The following is a 15,727-nucleotide window of genomic DNA, read 5'->3' as shown; positions in this document are numbered from 1 at the left end:
CCACACTGGATTGGATGATTTCCATGTCAGCTTGATCGGCAGGAGCGGGTGTGCGGCAGTGGCCCTCAGGGTAAATTTGTCACCCTGGCATTTAACAGGGCTAGAGCATCCCTTCCCAGCAGAGGTGGAACTCTTGGCAGGACATACGGAAAGAGAGTGATGGTTTTCTCTGGTCCCTTTTCAGTGTGAAGCGTAATCGCTACCAATTGAGCGCTTTTTCGAGCTTGGCTTACTCCCCCGACCCCACCCACCATGGGCGCCTCTTCCAGTTCCCAGCTTGGGGGCCAAATTGACTTAGGAATAACTGTAACGTCTGCTCCTGTGTCGATCAAAAAGGATACGCTGATGGCGGTGCTATTTGGAACCCTATAGAGGGAGCAGACCCCCCACACCATTGGTGGGTCGTTGCAGCTTATTGCCAGGGCCACCTTGGGGTCTCGCCCCCAGAAGGTGGTACCGGCTGTCCCTGAAGCGTGGGTGGATTCGGTTGGACCACTGGTTGGGCCGCGTAGTTGGTTGTCGCTCGCTGGGGCGGTGGGTTCGGGAGTGCCTGGTTCCATCCAGGGTTGGTATAGTTGGGCCGCGTCATATCCCAAGTGGGAGAGGGCTGTGTGCAGCCCGGGCGCCCCCTCCCCGTCCCGTTTCCCCGCTTTTTGGATTTGCAGTCCTTAGCAAAATGCTCTTTCTTTCCACAGACCCAGCATGGTCCCCTGCATTGCCTCTGGCGCGGATTAGATGTTGGTGGCTGGTTCACTAGTTGGGGACAGTTTGCCACCACATGGCCCGCTTGGCCACACTTATAACATGCCATCACATCAGCTATTGCAGTGCGGACAGCTACCTGAATCGGGGCTAGATTCTCTTCATTCATGACACGTTTAATCATGTCACCAATACTTGCCTCCGCTGGCAGTGATCGAAGGATTTCTTTGGCTTTTGAATTACACTGCTGACGTATGCAGTCTAGAAGTACCGGGTTTTTTACATCTGCAGGCAGGGACGAAGAGTCCATGGCCGCCTGCAGGCGGTCCACAAATTGTGTAAAGCTCTCACTTTCATTCTGTTTTATTGAGGTCCATGGTGATGACTTGTCTACAATCCTACTGGTAGCACGAATGGCCTCTCTAGCTGCACGGGTGGTTGTCATAATTTCATGGGGTCGCATACCTTGGGCTTGTGCTTGGGGGGTAATCACTGATGCGTCTCTGCCCATCAGTCGCTGCAGGTTGGAGCCATGCAGTGGGTGATCTGCCCCGACTGCTCGGGCTAGTTGCTTTGCACAGTTATCTTCCCATTCTTCTTTGAAAACAAACATGCCTGCCCCATCAAAAATTAGTCTGCCAATTTGTTTTATATCAAATGGGATCATGTCATCTCCCCCAAAAAGCCCATCTATAAGGGTGTTAACTATGGCAGAATTAAGTCCCTTTTCTGCAATTGCTTTAACAATCGCCTGTACATCCTTATAATTTACAGGGGTGTATATTGTTCGTGCCTCATCACCCTCTCCTATCACCCTGACCGGGAATGCTAATGCTGCCGAAGGGACCCAATCTGCACATGCATTGTTTATTTTCCTCCAGTCCGTAACGGAAATACCCTCCTGCAATCCCCCTTTGCTACATCCACAGATGTGTCGGGTTCCAATCCCTCCCTTACTACCATTTGAATCTGAGTCTGCCCGGGGCCACTCGTCCCCGGGACTGTCCGACTCAGAATCGGAACTCGACTGACTGGCTGCTTCCGGGCTCCGATGTTTTTTCTTCCGACCCCGGTCCCGCCCACTTTCCTTTTTGGGGCTCCGACCCCTCCCACCTCCTTTGTGGGCGGGCAGTTCCCTCCCCTTCGGCTCGCCCCATGTCCTGCCTGGGGAGGAGTTTGCCCTGCAGTGACAGATCTGTGGGCGGACCCAACCACCCTTCTCCTCCTTACTCTCCTTATTAGGGCATAGAACCGGATAGGCGCTCTGATTGGTTTCTGCTGCCTCGTTTGTGTTTCCCGCCGCCCGGCTCGCGATCCCGCCCCCCTCCTGGTTATCGGCACCGCCCCCCTTCTCCTTTTCGCTCGGCGCGGTCGGCGCGGCGCCGACGGCGGGGTAGAGCGGGCTGGGACCGAGCGGGTACGCTCCCCCCCCTTTTTTCGCATCGCCTGGCACGGTCGGCGCGGCGCCGATGCCGGGGCGGAGAGGGCTGGGGGCAAGCGGGTCCGCGTCCCCCCCCTTTTTCGCCTCGCTCGGCACGGCACCGGCGGCGGGGCGGAGCGGGCTGGGGCTTGGTGGGTTCGGACCGCCCCCTTTCTCCTTTTCGCTCTCCCCGCCTTCCCGTCCGCGCACGCCCATCAGTTCTGGTGCCCCCCCCTCGTCTCCGGCAGAGGCATTTTTGCCCCGCCCTCCCCCTTGGGGATCAGCGCCATCTTTGGGCGAGTAAGGAGGCGGTCTATGCCACGCGTCATCGGCTTTTGATTTTTCGGCCGCTTCCCTAGCTTCCTCAATTAGACCGCACCAAACGGATTCTGTTTGTTTTGTCTCTTCCGCGGGCGGAATAGGGTTTGGAGGCTGGAGGGGGGTGTCCCCCTCGTGCCGGTCCGCCTGGGGACCGTCATCGGTTGGGGGTGCGGTCTGCGTGGCTGCACCGACCCCGATTTTCGGGACGATTAGTAAACAGTCCCTTGCCTTCCTCCATGTCTCCTGCTCCTTTAGGGCTTTTTCTAAGGCGCCCCTGACCCTCCCCCATGCCTTGAGGGATTTTCCCGTGCCTGAGGATATGGTCTCCTCGGCCATGGCTTTAGTACATTTGTCCCACACCTCTGGGTGGAGGATATCCACCGCCTGGTCAATGACCCCAGTCTCTAACAGCCTCGAAACTGCGAGGGTAAAATCTTTGGGCCTACACTCAATTCCCCACTGTCTATGCAACTCAGATACGACCTTTACAAGGGCTTCCATCCTCCTTGTCGGTCCGGGAGCGTCCTCCCCGCCAGGCTGGTCCTGCCGCTCCGGCCGCTGTTCACCCGAATCCAGGTGAATTTCCCGAACCCGAATTCGACTCCGGTTCTGGCCTCAATTTTCTTCTTTCCCGGGTTTCGGCACCATTTGTTGCCTTCGGAGAAGGCGAGGCGACCTGGTTCAAGAACAACTCAGCAACCAACCTCAGGTTGCTTGGACCATCAGCTCACAGACATCAATATGATGGATGGCAAAATGGCGTTTATTCTTTGGAAGCACCTTGTTTTATAGCCTAGGTTTGCACCGTCACTTCCGCCTGCTTGCGTCAGGGGTCCATAAATTTATTGGCTGTCCGAGGGTCCAATCTTTCCGTACAGCGCGAGATCTTCCGGTCGCCAGACCCTAACTCCCACACTCTCCACTCAAGATCTTACTCACCCTTTAACTATATACGTGTTTTTTACAATTGATTAGAACTCCAGAATTTCCCTCCTTTCTTTAAAAACCATTTTGATGATTCTAATTCTACACAGGTATTAGAACAGCATTACTGGAGACTGAGGAACATACCTGCCCAGCCTGTCAGCAGAGGTTTCTCCTGATGCTCTAGTTGCCAACAAGTGCTTACCCCAGGTAACATGATGACTTTAAACATAACCTGTTTGTGAGAAAAGTCTTATCTGTAAAAAGCTGAAAGGGAAGAGTTTACATCTCGTTAGACAAGGCTACATTGAATAAGGCCAAAACAAATGATTTGGAAAGTCAGTGCTGTTGATTTATGACAATTGTGAGTTTTTTCAGTTTAGTCATCTCAAATGGCCAAGCTGCTTTCTCTCAGCTGGAGGGAATGGTGTTGTGGTTTTATCTATTTTTTGCATTGTCAGGTTAGTCCTTCTTTTTGGTTTAGAGTTGTTGTAGGTAAATTGTAAGGGTGCATTGTGCCTGTAAAAGCTTAAAAGATAAAACAAAACTCAGAATCTTTGTATTTTGTTTGCACCTGAGGTTGTAACTACACTGGAGTGTCTCTGACATAACCAGAATGCCATAGTGTTTTTCCAATATGCTTTTTCATTGTGGTTGGCAAACATGAAAAAGTAAACCAAGACAAATGTCATTCTAAAATGTTCCCTAAACCATGCAGGAATTCTAAAAGGTTTTTTCTGAGATGTTCACATTTTGCATTTGCATGCAGTATATATTTCTTCACATTTGCCCTGTTTTATTTCTTGGGCTTATGTTGTAAGAAAGGAGAATTGGACTAAAGGTCAAACTTACTTTAACAGGAAGAAGAAGATGTCCAAACTCTGTGAGTTACAGACAGGTGTGGTGAGGAACTAAGGGACTACAAAAAGCTTCAAAAGGAGCATAGGTGTTTGTTTTCCAGGTGACTGCTTTGCATGTCCACAGTGGAGAAGCAGATGACCAGGGGTCTGGAGCACCTCTGCTACGAAGATGGGCTGAGAGAGTTGGGGCTGTTCAGCCTGGAGAAGAGAAGGCTCTGGGGGGACCTTGGAGAACCTTCCAGTCCATGAAGGGGCTACAGGAAAGCTGGGGAGGGGCTTTTCAGCAGAGAGAGTAGTGACAGGACAAGGGGTAATGGTTTTAAACTGAAAGAGGGGAGATTTAGGTTGGATATTAGGAAAACCTTTTTCCTCATGAGAGTGGCGGGATACAGGAATAGGTTGCCTAGAGAAGTTGTTGCTGCCCTTCCTGGGAAGTGTTCAAGGCCAGGTTGGATGAGGCTTTGTGACACCTGGTCTAGTGGGAGAGGTCCCTGCCCATGCAGGGGCTTGGATCTTGATGATCTTTAAGGTCCCTTCCAACCCAAGCCATTCAGTGATTCTCTCCCTCCTTAGGAGCTGTGTCCTGATTTCTCTGCACTACCTGAAAAAGCTTGGGTTTTGTTCTGGGCAGCTCAGCAGACAGCAGTGAGACTCAGTGCCTGAGGCAAGTTGCTGCTTTTAAATTCTCTCCTGGCTGATGCCCAGCAGTGGGGTGTGGTTGGTGGCTAATTACAGCCATTAGTGGCTCATTTCAGGCTGGCTGTTCAAAAGCTGGGCTGCCTGTGGAAGGTCAGGCTGGTGCTGGGGCCTGCAGAGGATGTGTTTGCAGCAGGGAACTTTGAGATGATTTTCTGTGTAGCTGGGTGTGACACATGTGGCCTGGTGACAGCTACCATTTGTGTTGAGATTTTCCCCAGAGTTAGGGAAAAGCTAGTTGTCCTGCCAGTAATTCCTGGTAGGCCAGGAGAATTCCAGATGTCCATTTCCCTCTAGTTATGGGTTAGACTTGTCTAGGGAAACACCCTGTACTTGTACAATGGCAGTGGAACTTTTGCAGTGAGCTCTGTGCAGTCAGAGGAAGCTAGTTTGCCATTTAAAGATGACAAGTGAGAGACAAGAAGTGGGTTACACAAGAAGGGTTATTTTTCCCTCTCTAGCTGCTCCTTTGAATTGGGTATGAAAAAGCCTCTCCAGGAGCAGAACTTACCAGTTGTTTGTATGACTCACAGAGGTGGGGGAGAGCTTCTCAGCCTGTCTCAGACACTTAAGGGACCATTGTCACCTGCAGTGGCAATGAATGAATGCTGAGGCTTTAACCTGGGCAAGGTTTAGGGATTAAAGGAGCCTTTTCCTTCCCTTCAGCCCCCTCCCCCCTTCCCCCCGTGAATTGGTTCAGCCCCTTCCCCCCCCCGCAGGTGGTTCGGCCCCGCCCCCCGTTGCCCCTGGCGACTGCCGTTAGCGGTGACTCTGCCGTTGTGGCTCCTGTGCTGAGCTGCGCTGGGCTGCGTCTCTCCGGCTGCTCCCGGTTCTGGACACTGGTTTGCTCTTTCCTCCCGCCCCGTCCCTGCCTTTCCCCTTGCACCCACCTCGTCCCCGTCTGTCTCCTCCCTCCCCTGACCCTGTTTTTGCCCTTCCCTTGTCCTTAACCCCCACCCTTCCAGGTCTACCCCACCCAACCCTTACCCCACCCTTCCGGCTCGGCCGGCTGCCTCCCGCTGCTCCCGCGGGGCTGTGCCCGTGCCACAGCTCACAGAGCTCCTGGGATGGGGCTCTTCTCCAAGAAGCAGAAGCTTCCCCGCTTTGGCAGGGCTCCTAGGCAGCCCTGCGGTGCTGCCTCTTCCGGCACCAGCGCCCCTGAGCCTCAGTACCAAGGTCTGGGCAGGCTGCACCGCGCGGCTGCCCGCGGCCACCTGGCCTGGCTGAGGCGCTGGCGCTGGTGGATGGAGATTTGGGGCATCGACCGCCGCGACAGGGAGAATCGGTGAGGGGCTGTGGGCAGCATGCTCGGGTGGGCTGTGGGAGCATCCCCCCTGCAGGGTTTGTGTGGGATCCCCTTGGAGCTGCTTGCTTGCAAAGCAAGATGTGCCCTGTCAGCTGGGAGGGGGAACTGGAGAGCTTTCCAGTGCTGGGAGCTGCTGGGTGGGCGCCAGTGCTCCTGGAGGTGCTGGGCTGCTGCTTGGCCCTGCTCTCCCTGCAGGGTTCTCTTGCAGCTGCTGAGGCCTCCCCAGGTCTCTCCTGCCCTGTGGGTGATGTCTGCAGGCTTGCAGCAGCAGCAGCAGCAGCAGGAGCAGCAGGGTCTGGGCAGGGTCCCCCGGGCTGGGTGGTGCCACAGCTTTGGTTCTTTCCTTGTCTGTCAGTGTTAAGCTCCCATGTTTGATTCTCAGGACACCTCTCCATCTGGCGTGTGCCAACGGCCACACAGAGGTTGCCAGATTCCTTGTAAAGCACGGCAGCCAGTTGGATGCTGTTGATAATCTCAGGAGAACACCCCTGATGAAGGTGAGTGAGAGAAGTTCTGCTCTTGGAAGAGGGGCTTCTTGACTGTGCATGAAAGGAGAGGTGTCTGGCAGGACTCTGTAGGCAGAGCTGTGCGGAAAGACGCCTGTTGGGTTTGGAGTGGAACAGGCACCTGTCAGATCATCTTTGCAGGTGCTCTTCTTTCCCAGTGGTCAGAAGCTGGGCGAGCTGTGATGGAGTGAAATGGGATTTTGGAAGTCTTCCCTTTTTTTGTGTGTTGTTCCCAGGCAGTAGAGTTTCATCAAGAAGACTGTGTGGCTTTCCTGCTAGAGCACGGTGCCGACCCAAATCTCACCGACACCGATGGCCACACTGCCCTCCATCTGGCCATCCTGGCTCATAATAAAAACCTCGTGGGGCTGTTACTCAGGCATTATGTGGATCATCGTGCCAAGAATAAGGTAAATGTTTCTCTTTCTTCAGCAAGTCCTTCCAGAAAGTGGTGTCAGTATTCCTTTTGCAGATTTTTTTGACTTTGCTTATTAACATGATGTATTTCTCTGACTTTTCAGGAGGGCTTTACCCCACTAGCTCTTGCTATCTCTGAAGATCAGGAAGAGATAGTAGAAATCCTCCTGAAAGCAGGAGTTGACGTGCATGCTCGAGACCGGCATCAAAGGTAAGGGGCTTCTCCAAAGGTGTCCCTTTGGTATTCTTTCTGTTGGACTGCTGAGAAGCATGGGAATGTGCTCTGAGCAAAAGCAGGGGGGCACTGGGAAGGAGCTGTTTCTGTGAGACTTGTGTGTGAAAGCAGCGTGTGCTTGGCTGCTGTGGTACCTCAGGGGCTGCTTTCTGCACTGGGGCTGTCCAGGAGGCATTGTCTGGCAGGAGATGTGTCCTGAGCCTGGCAGCAGTGCCTCAGTTTGAGAAACCAGCTCCTGCACAGCAGCCTGGTGTGCACTGAAGTGTTGTACATGTGGCAGCTCTGTCTGAGCACGCAGCTGTTTTGACTCCCTCTGCCATGTTATTGTTGCTTCCAATGGAACCTGCTTTTTCTTTTGTTCATTGTAATGGAATGGGGAAAAGACTTTTTCTGAGAGCAAGCAGGACTGAAAGGAATGTTTCTGTGTCTGTGTCAAGTGATCCATTTCATAGGATGTTTTGAATCTTTCAGGACCCCACTGATGATTGCTGCTTCTGTTGGGCAGCTGAATTTGGTCCAAGTTCTCCTTTCTTACGGTGCCAAAGTTTCCCATGAAGACCGTGATGGGAACACAGCTGAGGATTATGCTGATCTTCATGGGTACTGGAGGTAAGCTTTGAACTTTCTGATGAGAAGAAGTGGTCAGTTCTCAGCGTGGCTTTGGAATGTTGTTGGTGGCAGCACCAAGGTTTAATGGTGTGTTTAGAGGTGTGTTGAAGGTGTGCTCAGGGATGTCATCTGATGGGTGTGGTTGCTGTGTGTTCTGGTTTTTGGGCCCAGGCTGATTTTCTGGTACCGGTGGGAGGCCCCAGAGAGAGGGTGTGTAGCACCCTGAGGGACTCGTGAGGGGTGGAAGAGACAGGGCTCAGGATTCCCTGCCATCTCCTGCCAGCCTCTCTGAGAGCCCAGAGGATGGGCAGCCTGGTCCCTGCCTGCTCCCTTCTTCCCTGCTGCTGGGCTGCACTGGGAGCTCTTGGGCAGAGGCTCCTGTTCTGTCATCAGCTCGCCCGTGCTCAGCAAGATCCGAATCCATCAGGGAGATGGAGAAAGGGGTGAATGCCATTCCTCAGATGCTCTCTTGATAGCTGAGACCCAGGCCCGACAAGGGGCTATGACAGCATCTTCACACTCTCGGATAGTTTTAATCACATCACCCACAGTTGCATCTATCGCTGCAGGAACCCATAGCATTACTGATAGTGTATGATTAAAAGGTGGTGGTGCAGCATGCACAAACCTTTGCATCATAGGTTTAGGGCATGGTACGTGATAGGGATCTTCAATGTCATCATTATTATAGATCACGTCTCGCACAGCCAATTCTTCGAGATACCTGATAGCTTTTCCAAGCCTGGCTGCTTTGATCTGTGGGCAGTCTATTTCCCCTTTATAGGGATATCTCTCCCTTACAGCTGACAAGAGTCGTTTCCACAGGCTGGTAGTTCCAGCCTTTTCCCCAAATGCCCGATCAATACCTGCATCTTTGGCCAGGGATCCCAACTGCCTGGCTTCCTTCTGAGTTAATGGTATGGTAGCAGCCCCCTCATTCCAGCATCGGAGTAACCAAGAGAGAAGTGGTTCACCTGAAAAACGGCTGTAGTCTTTTCTCAGAGTACGCAAGTCTCTCATGGAATAGGGCTGAGAAGATTCTGAGTCTGAGTCCTCAGCTGACTCTGCTTTAGAGTATGCTCTAGCTGGTCAGGGGGCTGGGGGCAGCTGGGGACCCCTCTCCTGAGTCAGCCCTGCTGCGAGGGACCCTGGGACACTTATAACTGTGACCATGAAGATGGGCTTTGGTCTAGACTTGCAGATGTTTGTTCCTCATCCCACATGTTCCTGTCTCTTCCTCTTGGAGCAGAGCTGTTCCGGTCTTCTTTTCAGACCTTCAAGTCTCTCTTCCCTGTTCCCCTTTTCTCGTCCCTTGGGAGGATGGAGGGGGGTACCAGAGCAATTCTGTCAGCTGATGTTTGGTTAGAACTGAGACACTGTGTCTAGTGTTAGTTTGGAAGCTGAGGAGAATTTCTGCCCAGGATTCTCAGTTAGAGAATCTTTCAAGTGTTGTTGCTGAGCTGAGGTCTGCCCAGTAGCAACTCTCCCAAGTGTCTGTAGCCAGAGGAGGAACTTGGCAAGCTGAGATGCGTGTAAAGCCTCTGCCCAGCCCAGCACCATTGTCCTTGCTGAGTTGCACTGCAGTGTCCAGGAAGCACCAGCCTTTTGTTTCAGAGGAGATGTGACTGAGAGCCCTTCATTGCTCTGATGCACAGCTTTGTAGCTGGGGGGGTTCCTTCTCTCAGGTGGTTCTGTGTGCCTAAAAGGCAGACTGAAAGAATGTTCCAAGCAGGAGCTTGGAACTTGGAAGGTGTGAATGTGCATCTCTGGGGTAAGAGCCCTGCAGTGAGTTCTGTGTGTGTTACCCTTAACAAATGCTGAGGAGAATGCTTAGAATTGGTATGAATATGTGTAGGGTGGATAATAAGTTGGTGTTAAGTGTTGTGCTGAGTGGTGTATGCCAGGATGTGGTTCTTTTTTCCAACTCCGTTTCCTCTCTTTGTCTGTGCAGTCTCAGTCAATATCTGGCAAAATTGGAGGACACAGCAGAAGCTCCTGCAGGGGATGCTCAAGGTGACAACATCCTCAAGATCCTTCGAATTCCTGAGCGGGCAGGAGCTGCTGGAGAGCTGGAAATCAAAACAGAGCAGGAGAAGACAGGAGAAGCTCCTGCCTGTGATGCAGAAGATATCCCCATGGTTACCAGTCCTGAGCAGGCAGGAGCTGCTCCATTTATGTGGGGTGCACCTGCTGTGGACAGAGGAGGTAGGATCCTTAACTAGGGAGGAGCTCAAGAGGAAAATGATGTGGCCTTTCCTTGAGGTGGTTTGTATTGTCAGCACTGACTGTGCTGTGCTCCCGGGTGACTTCAGTGCAGGCCTCAGGAGGAGCAGCACAAGAAGCTTTGTGAATGTGCTGATTTGTTCCTTTTTGGCCTTGTCAGGCTGTAAGGGCAGTTGTGATTTGTGTGCTCCATGTCCACTGAGAGGATTGTGTCCTCTAGAATGAATTTTTTAATATAAATGAACTCTAGATTGGGACCTGTTCTTCTTTGAGTTTTTTTAAGTGTGTTGTATCAGAGCTGTGTGTCAAATGGAGAGCAGAGAGTGTTCAGGGAGCACTTATTGGCATTAACAGTGCAGTCTGGCTGGCAGTGCAAAGCACATCATGAGAGTCCCTTTGCTGTGCTGCAGCAACAGAGGGTTAGAGGGTAAGCTGGGGTGATCCTGAGCGAGCTTCTGAGGTCCTCTGAAGTGTATGTTTTGGGGAGGAGTCCTTGTGCCACATCCATTCCATGTGCTTGTGGTCAGCTCAAGAGAAGCAGCACTGCCTGCTGCTCTGAGGCAAATGTTACAGCCCTGTCACCTCTGAGGCAAATGTTACATTTGGGGTACCTGTCATAAGAGAACCCCAGCATTTGCTGTCTTGAAATGTCAGGTGTTAGTGAGCAGGATGGGTAGAGAAGGTGGATAGTGATTTGTATTCTAAATAATGTAACAACAGAGGGACCTGCAGCCACAGGTGCCACACAGAGTGTTCCAGGAGGCACAGAGGTGCATCCGTACACCGACACTCAGGTGTGACTCCTGCAGCAGTCACCAGACCCATTTGGGTCCAGTTGTGGCCAGTTTCATTCTGTAGGAGCTGTAGAGTTGTCCATGTTAAATGTCTGTGTGTACTGTTTTATTGTGAGCTTGCCAAATCTCATGTCAGCATGTCATTGAATCTTTGAACAGCCACAGATGACCTTTGTGAAGGAGGCTCAGTAAGGTGAGACTTTACAAACCCCAACCACTTGCTTGAGGGGTGATTTTAGAGACATAGCACTCATTTTGCTTTGTTTTTGAAGGAGCTCTGAGGAGGAGGGGAATGATGACACTTGGAGTGATTCTGAAGACTCAATCTGTTTTAGCCCTAAGGTATGGTGCATTTCCAGGAAAAGTGTCCTTGAAAAGTAAATCTCTTGAAGGCAAGTTTTCTCTGGGATTGAAAGAAACTGCAGTTCCAGCCAGCATTGTTTTCTCCTTAGAAGCCATCTCTGGCCTGCTGTCAGTTTTTGCAAAAAGACCTGTAGCTGTGGCAGAGCAAGCAGTAGGTTTGTGGTTTGGGGCCAAAGTCCTAGGTGCACAGTCACATTATTTTATTTCTTCTTGTTCATTTGGATCAGCATCTGCTGCTGCTGCTGCTGGGATTCTGTAGTGATGGGGAACTTGAGTGTGGTACTTCAACCCACTCACTACTGCTGGAGATGCCAGCCAGCATCTTTAGTTTTAACATGATCTCATTTCCTTGCATTGATTTAAATAGAAATGATGCATTTTTCTGCTGTGATCCTGAAATGTAGGGATAGTGTGGAAAGTGTACTTGCAGAGGCTGATTTATGCATCAAGTCTGGTGATGCTAACAGTGCCTTGCATTCTGCACCTTTGCAAGAAAGCCTTCTGAAACTGTGAGAGCTGAATTTTGCTAAGTAATAGAAAGATAAAAATCAGAGGAGTGAAACTGTTCTGCACGTAAACATAGTTCTGGAAGCACTTTGCAGAAGGGTGCCTGCAGAGTCTTGTGGGGTGGAATACTCACTGAGTTGGGTGTGTGAGGAGTGTTTGTGTAGTTACAAGTATAAGATAAAGGCAGCACCTAAGCACTATGAAAAAGACAACCTGATTATATTTCCTGTTCAACATTTGATGTGAAAACAATGTTTATTGTTGTGACTCTTAGGCCGTTTAGAAATGAAATATTATTTTCTAAAATAAATCTTCAGGTCCAGAAGCAGCAGAAGCCAAACTTGTTGGAGTTATGGGACGTTTTCCTGAAGTACAGGAAAGCTGGTAAGCTGCCTGGAAAAGGTTGCATGATGTCCTGCTCTGCCAAAGTAGACTTGCTAAGTAGTTGTTTTGTATTTTCTTACTATAGAAAGTGAGAGAAGTAGGTTTTGAAAACAAAGCACTTTTTCATTTGAGAAAAGAAAAACCATGTAGGTAAAATAAAGCTATTAATCACCTCCAAAGCCTCTGTCCCTGACCAGTCCTTCCTCCCTCCTGTTCCTCCCTTAGCTGGCTCATTTTCCAGACATTCCCAATGACTCCTCTGCTGTGAGGAAGTCTGGCAAGATGCCAATTGCAATATAAAGAAATAACTCCTTTTATTCACATACATTTTAATTGACTTTTCATATGTGGTTGAAGAGAATGTGATTCTTCTAGAAATGGAAGTCCATAGTGAATAAAGAAAACCTTGAAAAAAAGAAGAGGGGGGTAGCAGAGTGAACTAAAACCACTGCATCTCGCTCTTCTTCCCTGGTGTGTAGGTCTCCAGGCAGAGCTGGAAGCTCTCCAGAAGGAGAAAGCTGAGGAAGGTCAATGGAGATCTCTGTGTGGTTCTCAGGTACTTTGTGTGAAGGCCAGGGAGGTTTCCATGGTGGGGCTGGGGAGGGTAGGAGGGAGATCCCGGAGCAGCTGAGAGCTTGGTGTGACTGAAATGAAGCTGGGCTGAAGTGGGGAAGTGCTTCTCAGGGGCTGTGCAGAAGCAGGGCTGAGACTGAGGACAGGAGGCATTTCTTTCTGCTGCTGCAGATTTCCCTGGAAAAGCTGAAGGGCTTGTAAAAGCAAGGTCAGCCAAGTTTCCCTTCTGTCTTAGGCAGGAGAAGTCTTTTTCAAGCTGGCAGTGGGTGGCAAAGCAGGTCCTTGTTTGAGCTCTTTCCAGCTGTGTGGTTTGATCTCTTTTAGGAAGAGTCACCTGAAGAGGAAGAACTGCAGGAGAATCAGGAGCAGGAAGAATTGGATAAAGAATTGTGGGCTGCAATTGCTGCATGTGTCACCAAGTACATTTTGAATGAAAGTCCTGATCTTTTGACAGGGACTGCAGAGAACAAGCCTGGTGAGAGGAATGATTTGTTTAATAGTGATTGAGATTCTTCCTCTGTGAATGCCCAGTAAATGACCAAAGATTGTGTTGACTTCTGATAGGGAATTTTTTCCCTCACTTGTGAATCCTGGTGGGATTCCTGTTCTTTTTCATTCTTTCTTTGAGAATGGAAATCGTGGCTTTGTGTTGCAAACAGTGCTGTGTATCTAGGAAGTGCCCTGCTTTCTTTTTTTGCTGTGTTCTGCCTCTGAACCAAGTGTTTTGTGGCAGCAAGCTGCACGCACGTCGCTGTGTGTGACCTGAATGAACACTGACCAAGTGAGAGAAGCAATTTTGTACAGCTATCTTTACTGAAACAGTGGAGGAGCCTCAGGCCTCAGAGCAGGAGGAGGAGGCCCCCTTTGCATTGCTGGAAGCATCTTGCTGGTTACTGCATGGCACACAGTTTATCTGAGAGAGAGATCCTGCACCTTGGAGACACTGGAGTGAATTATTTGTGGCCATAGTGATATTCAGAAACTTTCTTTTTTACATAAGAAAGTCAAATGTCACCAAAGAAAGGATTGAACACAGATGCACATGAAATGTGTATTCTGATCATTTTCTCTCTAGCTTGTCACAAATTTGAGGGGATGTGATGTTTTCTGTTCAGATTGTTCTCACCATTAATCAAGATGCACTCTAGGAGTAACTAAGTAGCATTAAGTCCTGCTGGTTGTAAAAATCTGTTGTTTTCCCTGTAGGTGAGCACTCCGGATCTACTTTCCAGGTGTCATCACCAGCAAAAATAGAGGCCTAAAGGAAGCCAGTGACAACTCTGGGGTGCAGGTATGTGAAGCCAAATATTTGGCATTAGAGTCTGGGCTGGTAAGTGGCATTATAGAGTAAATTGGATGATAGAGTAAGGTAAAGAAAAGTAACCAGCAAGTGACTAATGGTGATGGCAGAGTCCTGCAGAGGAAGGTTGTGTTACTGTCTGAAGTTGGGTACAGTGCTCTTAGGACGAGGAAAAATCCTTGCCAGATGCTGGATATTTGCTGTAGTGCTGCTTTGTTTCCAGCTGGTTTGCTTCAGTTTTGCCCAGTGTTGTTGCTGCTGTGCTGTGCAGATAAAGACTGCTGGATGGCATATTTGTGAGGAAAGTTCCTTAAGACCCTTTGCCTTCCTTAGAACTGTCTTAATTTTTCTGGAGTGTTCCAACAGTCACAGCACTGATCATGGAATTAATAGGGTTTTCTTACTGGATTGTGTTTTCAAAGGGAATATATGGCAGAAAAGATGAATTTCATGTCCTTTCCTTGAATAAGGAGAGGTCCTGCAGAGAACAGAATTTGATTCTGTGAAGGAAAAAAAGTATGTCTTTTTTTGGCTACCGTTTTCTCAGCGTGTCTGAGGTTTGAGCTCTCCATGATCAGGTAGTGAGGTGGATCAGGAACTGGTTGAAAGGAAGGAGTCAGAGAGTTGTAGTCAATGGGGCAGAATCTGGTTGGAGGTGTGTGACTAGTGGAGTCCCTCAGGGGTCGGTGCTGGGACCGGTGTTGTTCAATATCTTCATGAACGACTTGGATGAGGGTATAGAATGTACCCTCAGCAAGTTTGCTGATGACACTAAGCTGGGAGGAGTGGCTGACACACCAGAAGGCTGTGCTGCCATTCAGAGAGACTTAGACAGGCTGGAGAGTTGGGCAGGGAGAAACATGATGAAATTCAACAAGGGGAAGTGTAGAGTCTTGCATTTGGGGAAGAACAACACGATGGCCCAGTATAGGTTGGGGGCTGACCTGCTGGGGAGCAGTGTAGGTGAAAGAGACCTGGGGGTCCTGGTTGACAAGAAGATGACCATGAGCCAGCAATGTGCCCTTGTGGCCAAGAAGGCCAATGGCATCCTGGGGTGCATTAGAAAGGGTGTGGTTAGTAGGTCAAGAGAGGTTCTCCTCCCCCTCTATTCTGCATTGGTGAGGCCGCACCTGGAGTATTGTGTCCAGTTCTGGGCCCCTCAGTTCAAGAAGGACAGGGAAGTGCTTGAAAGAGTCCAGCGCAGAGCTACTAAGATGATTAAGGGAGTGGAACATCTCCCTTATGAGGAAAGGCTGAGGGAGCTGGGTCTCTTTAGTCTGGAGAAAAGGAGACTGAGGGGTGACCTCATCAATGTTTTCAAATATGTAAGGGGTGAGTGTCAGGGAGATGGAGTTAGGCTTTTCTCAGTGATGACCAGTGATAGGACAAGGGGTAATGGGTGTAAATTGGAGCACAGGAGGTTCAAGTTGAATATTCGAAAAAATTTTTTTACTATAAGGGTGACAGAGCCCTGGAACAGGCTGCCCAGGGGGGTCGTGGAGTCTCCTTCACTGGAGACATTCAAAACCCGCCTGGACACGTTCCTATGCAAAGTGCTCTAGGTGGCCCTGGGAAAGGGAGGGTAGC

General features: G+C 50.2%; 1 protein-coding gene across 2 annotated transcripts; it reads left to right on the top strand.

The window, feature by feature from the left end:
• Positions 1-3,497: 3,497 nt before the first annotated feature.
• LOC115600222 (POTE ankyrin domain family member A-like) lies at positions 3,498-14,117 on the top strand. Of its 2 annotated transcripts, none has more exons than XM_030468509.1 (12): positions 3,498-3,577; positions 6,612-6,726; positions 6,972-7,145; positions 7,257-7,363; positions 7,859-7,996; positions 9,948-10,201; positions 11,173-11,206; positions 11,286-11,355; positions 12,201-12,267; positions 12,747-12,823; positions 13,165-13,315; positions 14,047-14,117. In XM_030468509.1, exons 2-12 carry the CDS (start codon positions 6,721-6,723, stop codon positions 14,100-14,102), a joined length of 1,134 nt encoding a protein of 377 aa, XP_030324369.1. In that variant the 5' UTR covers positions 3,498-3,577; positions 6,612-6,720; the 3' UTR covers positions 14,103-14,117. The 2 variants fall into 2 exon arrangements, with proteins under 2 accessions (XP_030324369.1, XP_030324368.1); XM_030468508.1 differs by lacking the exon at positions 3,498-3,577 and adding an exon at positions 5,660-6,208.
• Positions 14,118-15,727: the final 1,610 nt, after the last annotated feature.

This window comes from Calypte anna, unplaced genomic scaffold, assembly GCF_003957555.1.
Source record: "Calypte anna isolate BGI_N300 unplaced genomic scaffold, bCalAnn1_v1.p scaffold_147_arrow_ctg1, whole genome shotgun sequence".
NCBI classification, from domain to species: domain Eukaryota; kingdom Metazoa; phylum Chordata; class Aves; order Apodiformes; family Trochilidae; genus Calypte; species Calypte anna.
This window is presented reverse-complemented; position numbering and strand designations above follow the sequence as displayed.

Coding starts and splice junctions, on each gene's coding strand:
- LOC115600222 (XM_030468508.1), top strand. CDS start 5,991: ATGGGGCTCTTCTCCAAGAAGCAGAAGCTTCCCCGCTTTGGCAGGGCT. Junction 6,209..6,611: donor CGCCGCGACAGGGAGAATCG/GTGAGGGGCTGT, acceptor TTTGATTCTCAG/GACACCTCTCCATCTGGCGT. Junction 12,824..13,164: donor GATCTCTGTGTGGTTCTCAG/GTACTTTGTGTG, acceptor GATCTCTTTTAG/GAAGAGTCACCTGAAGAGGA.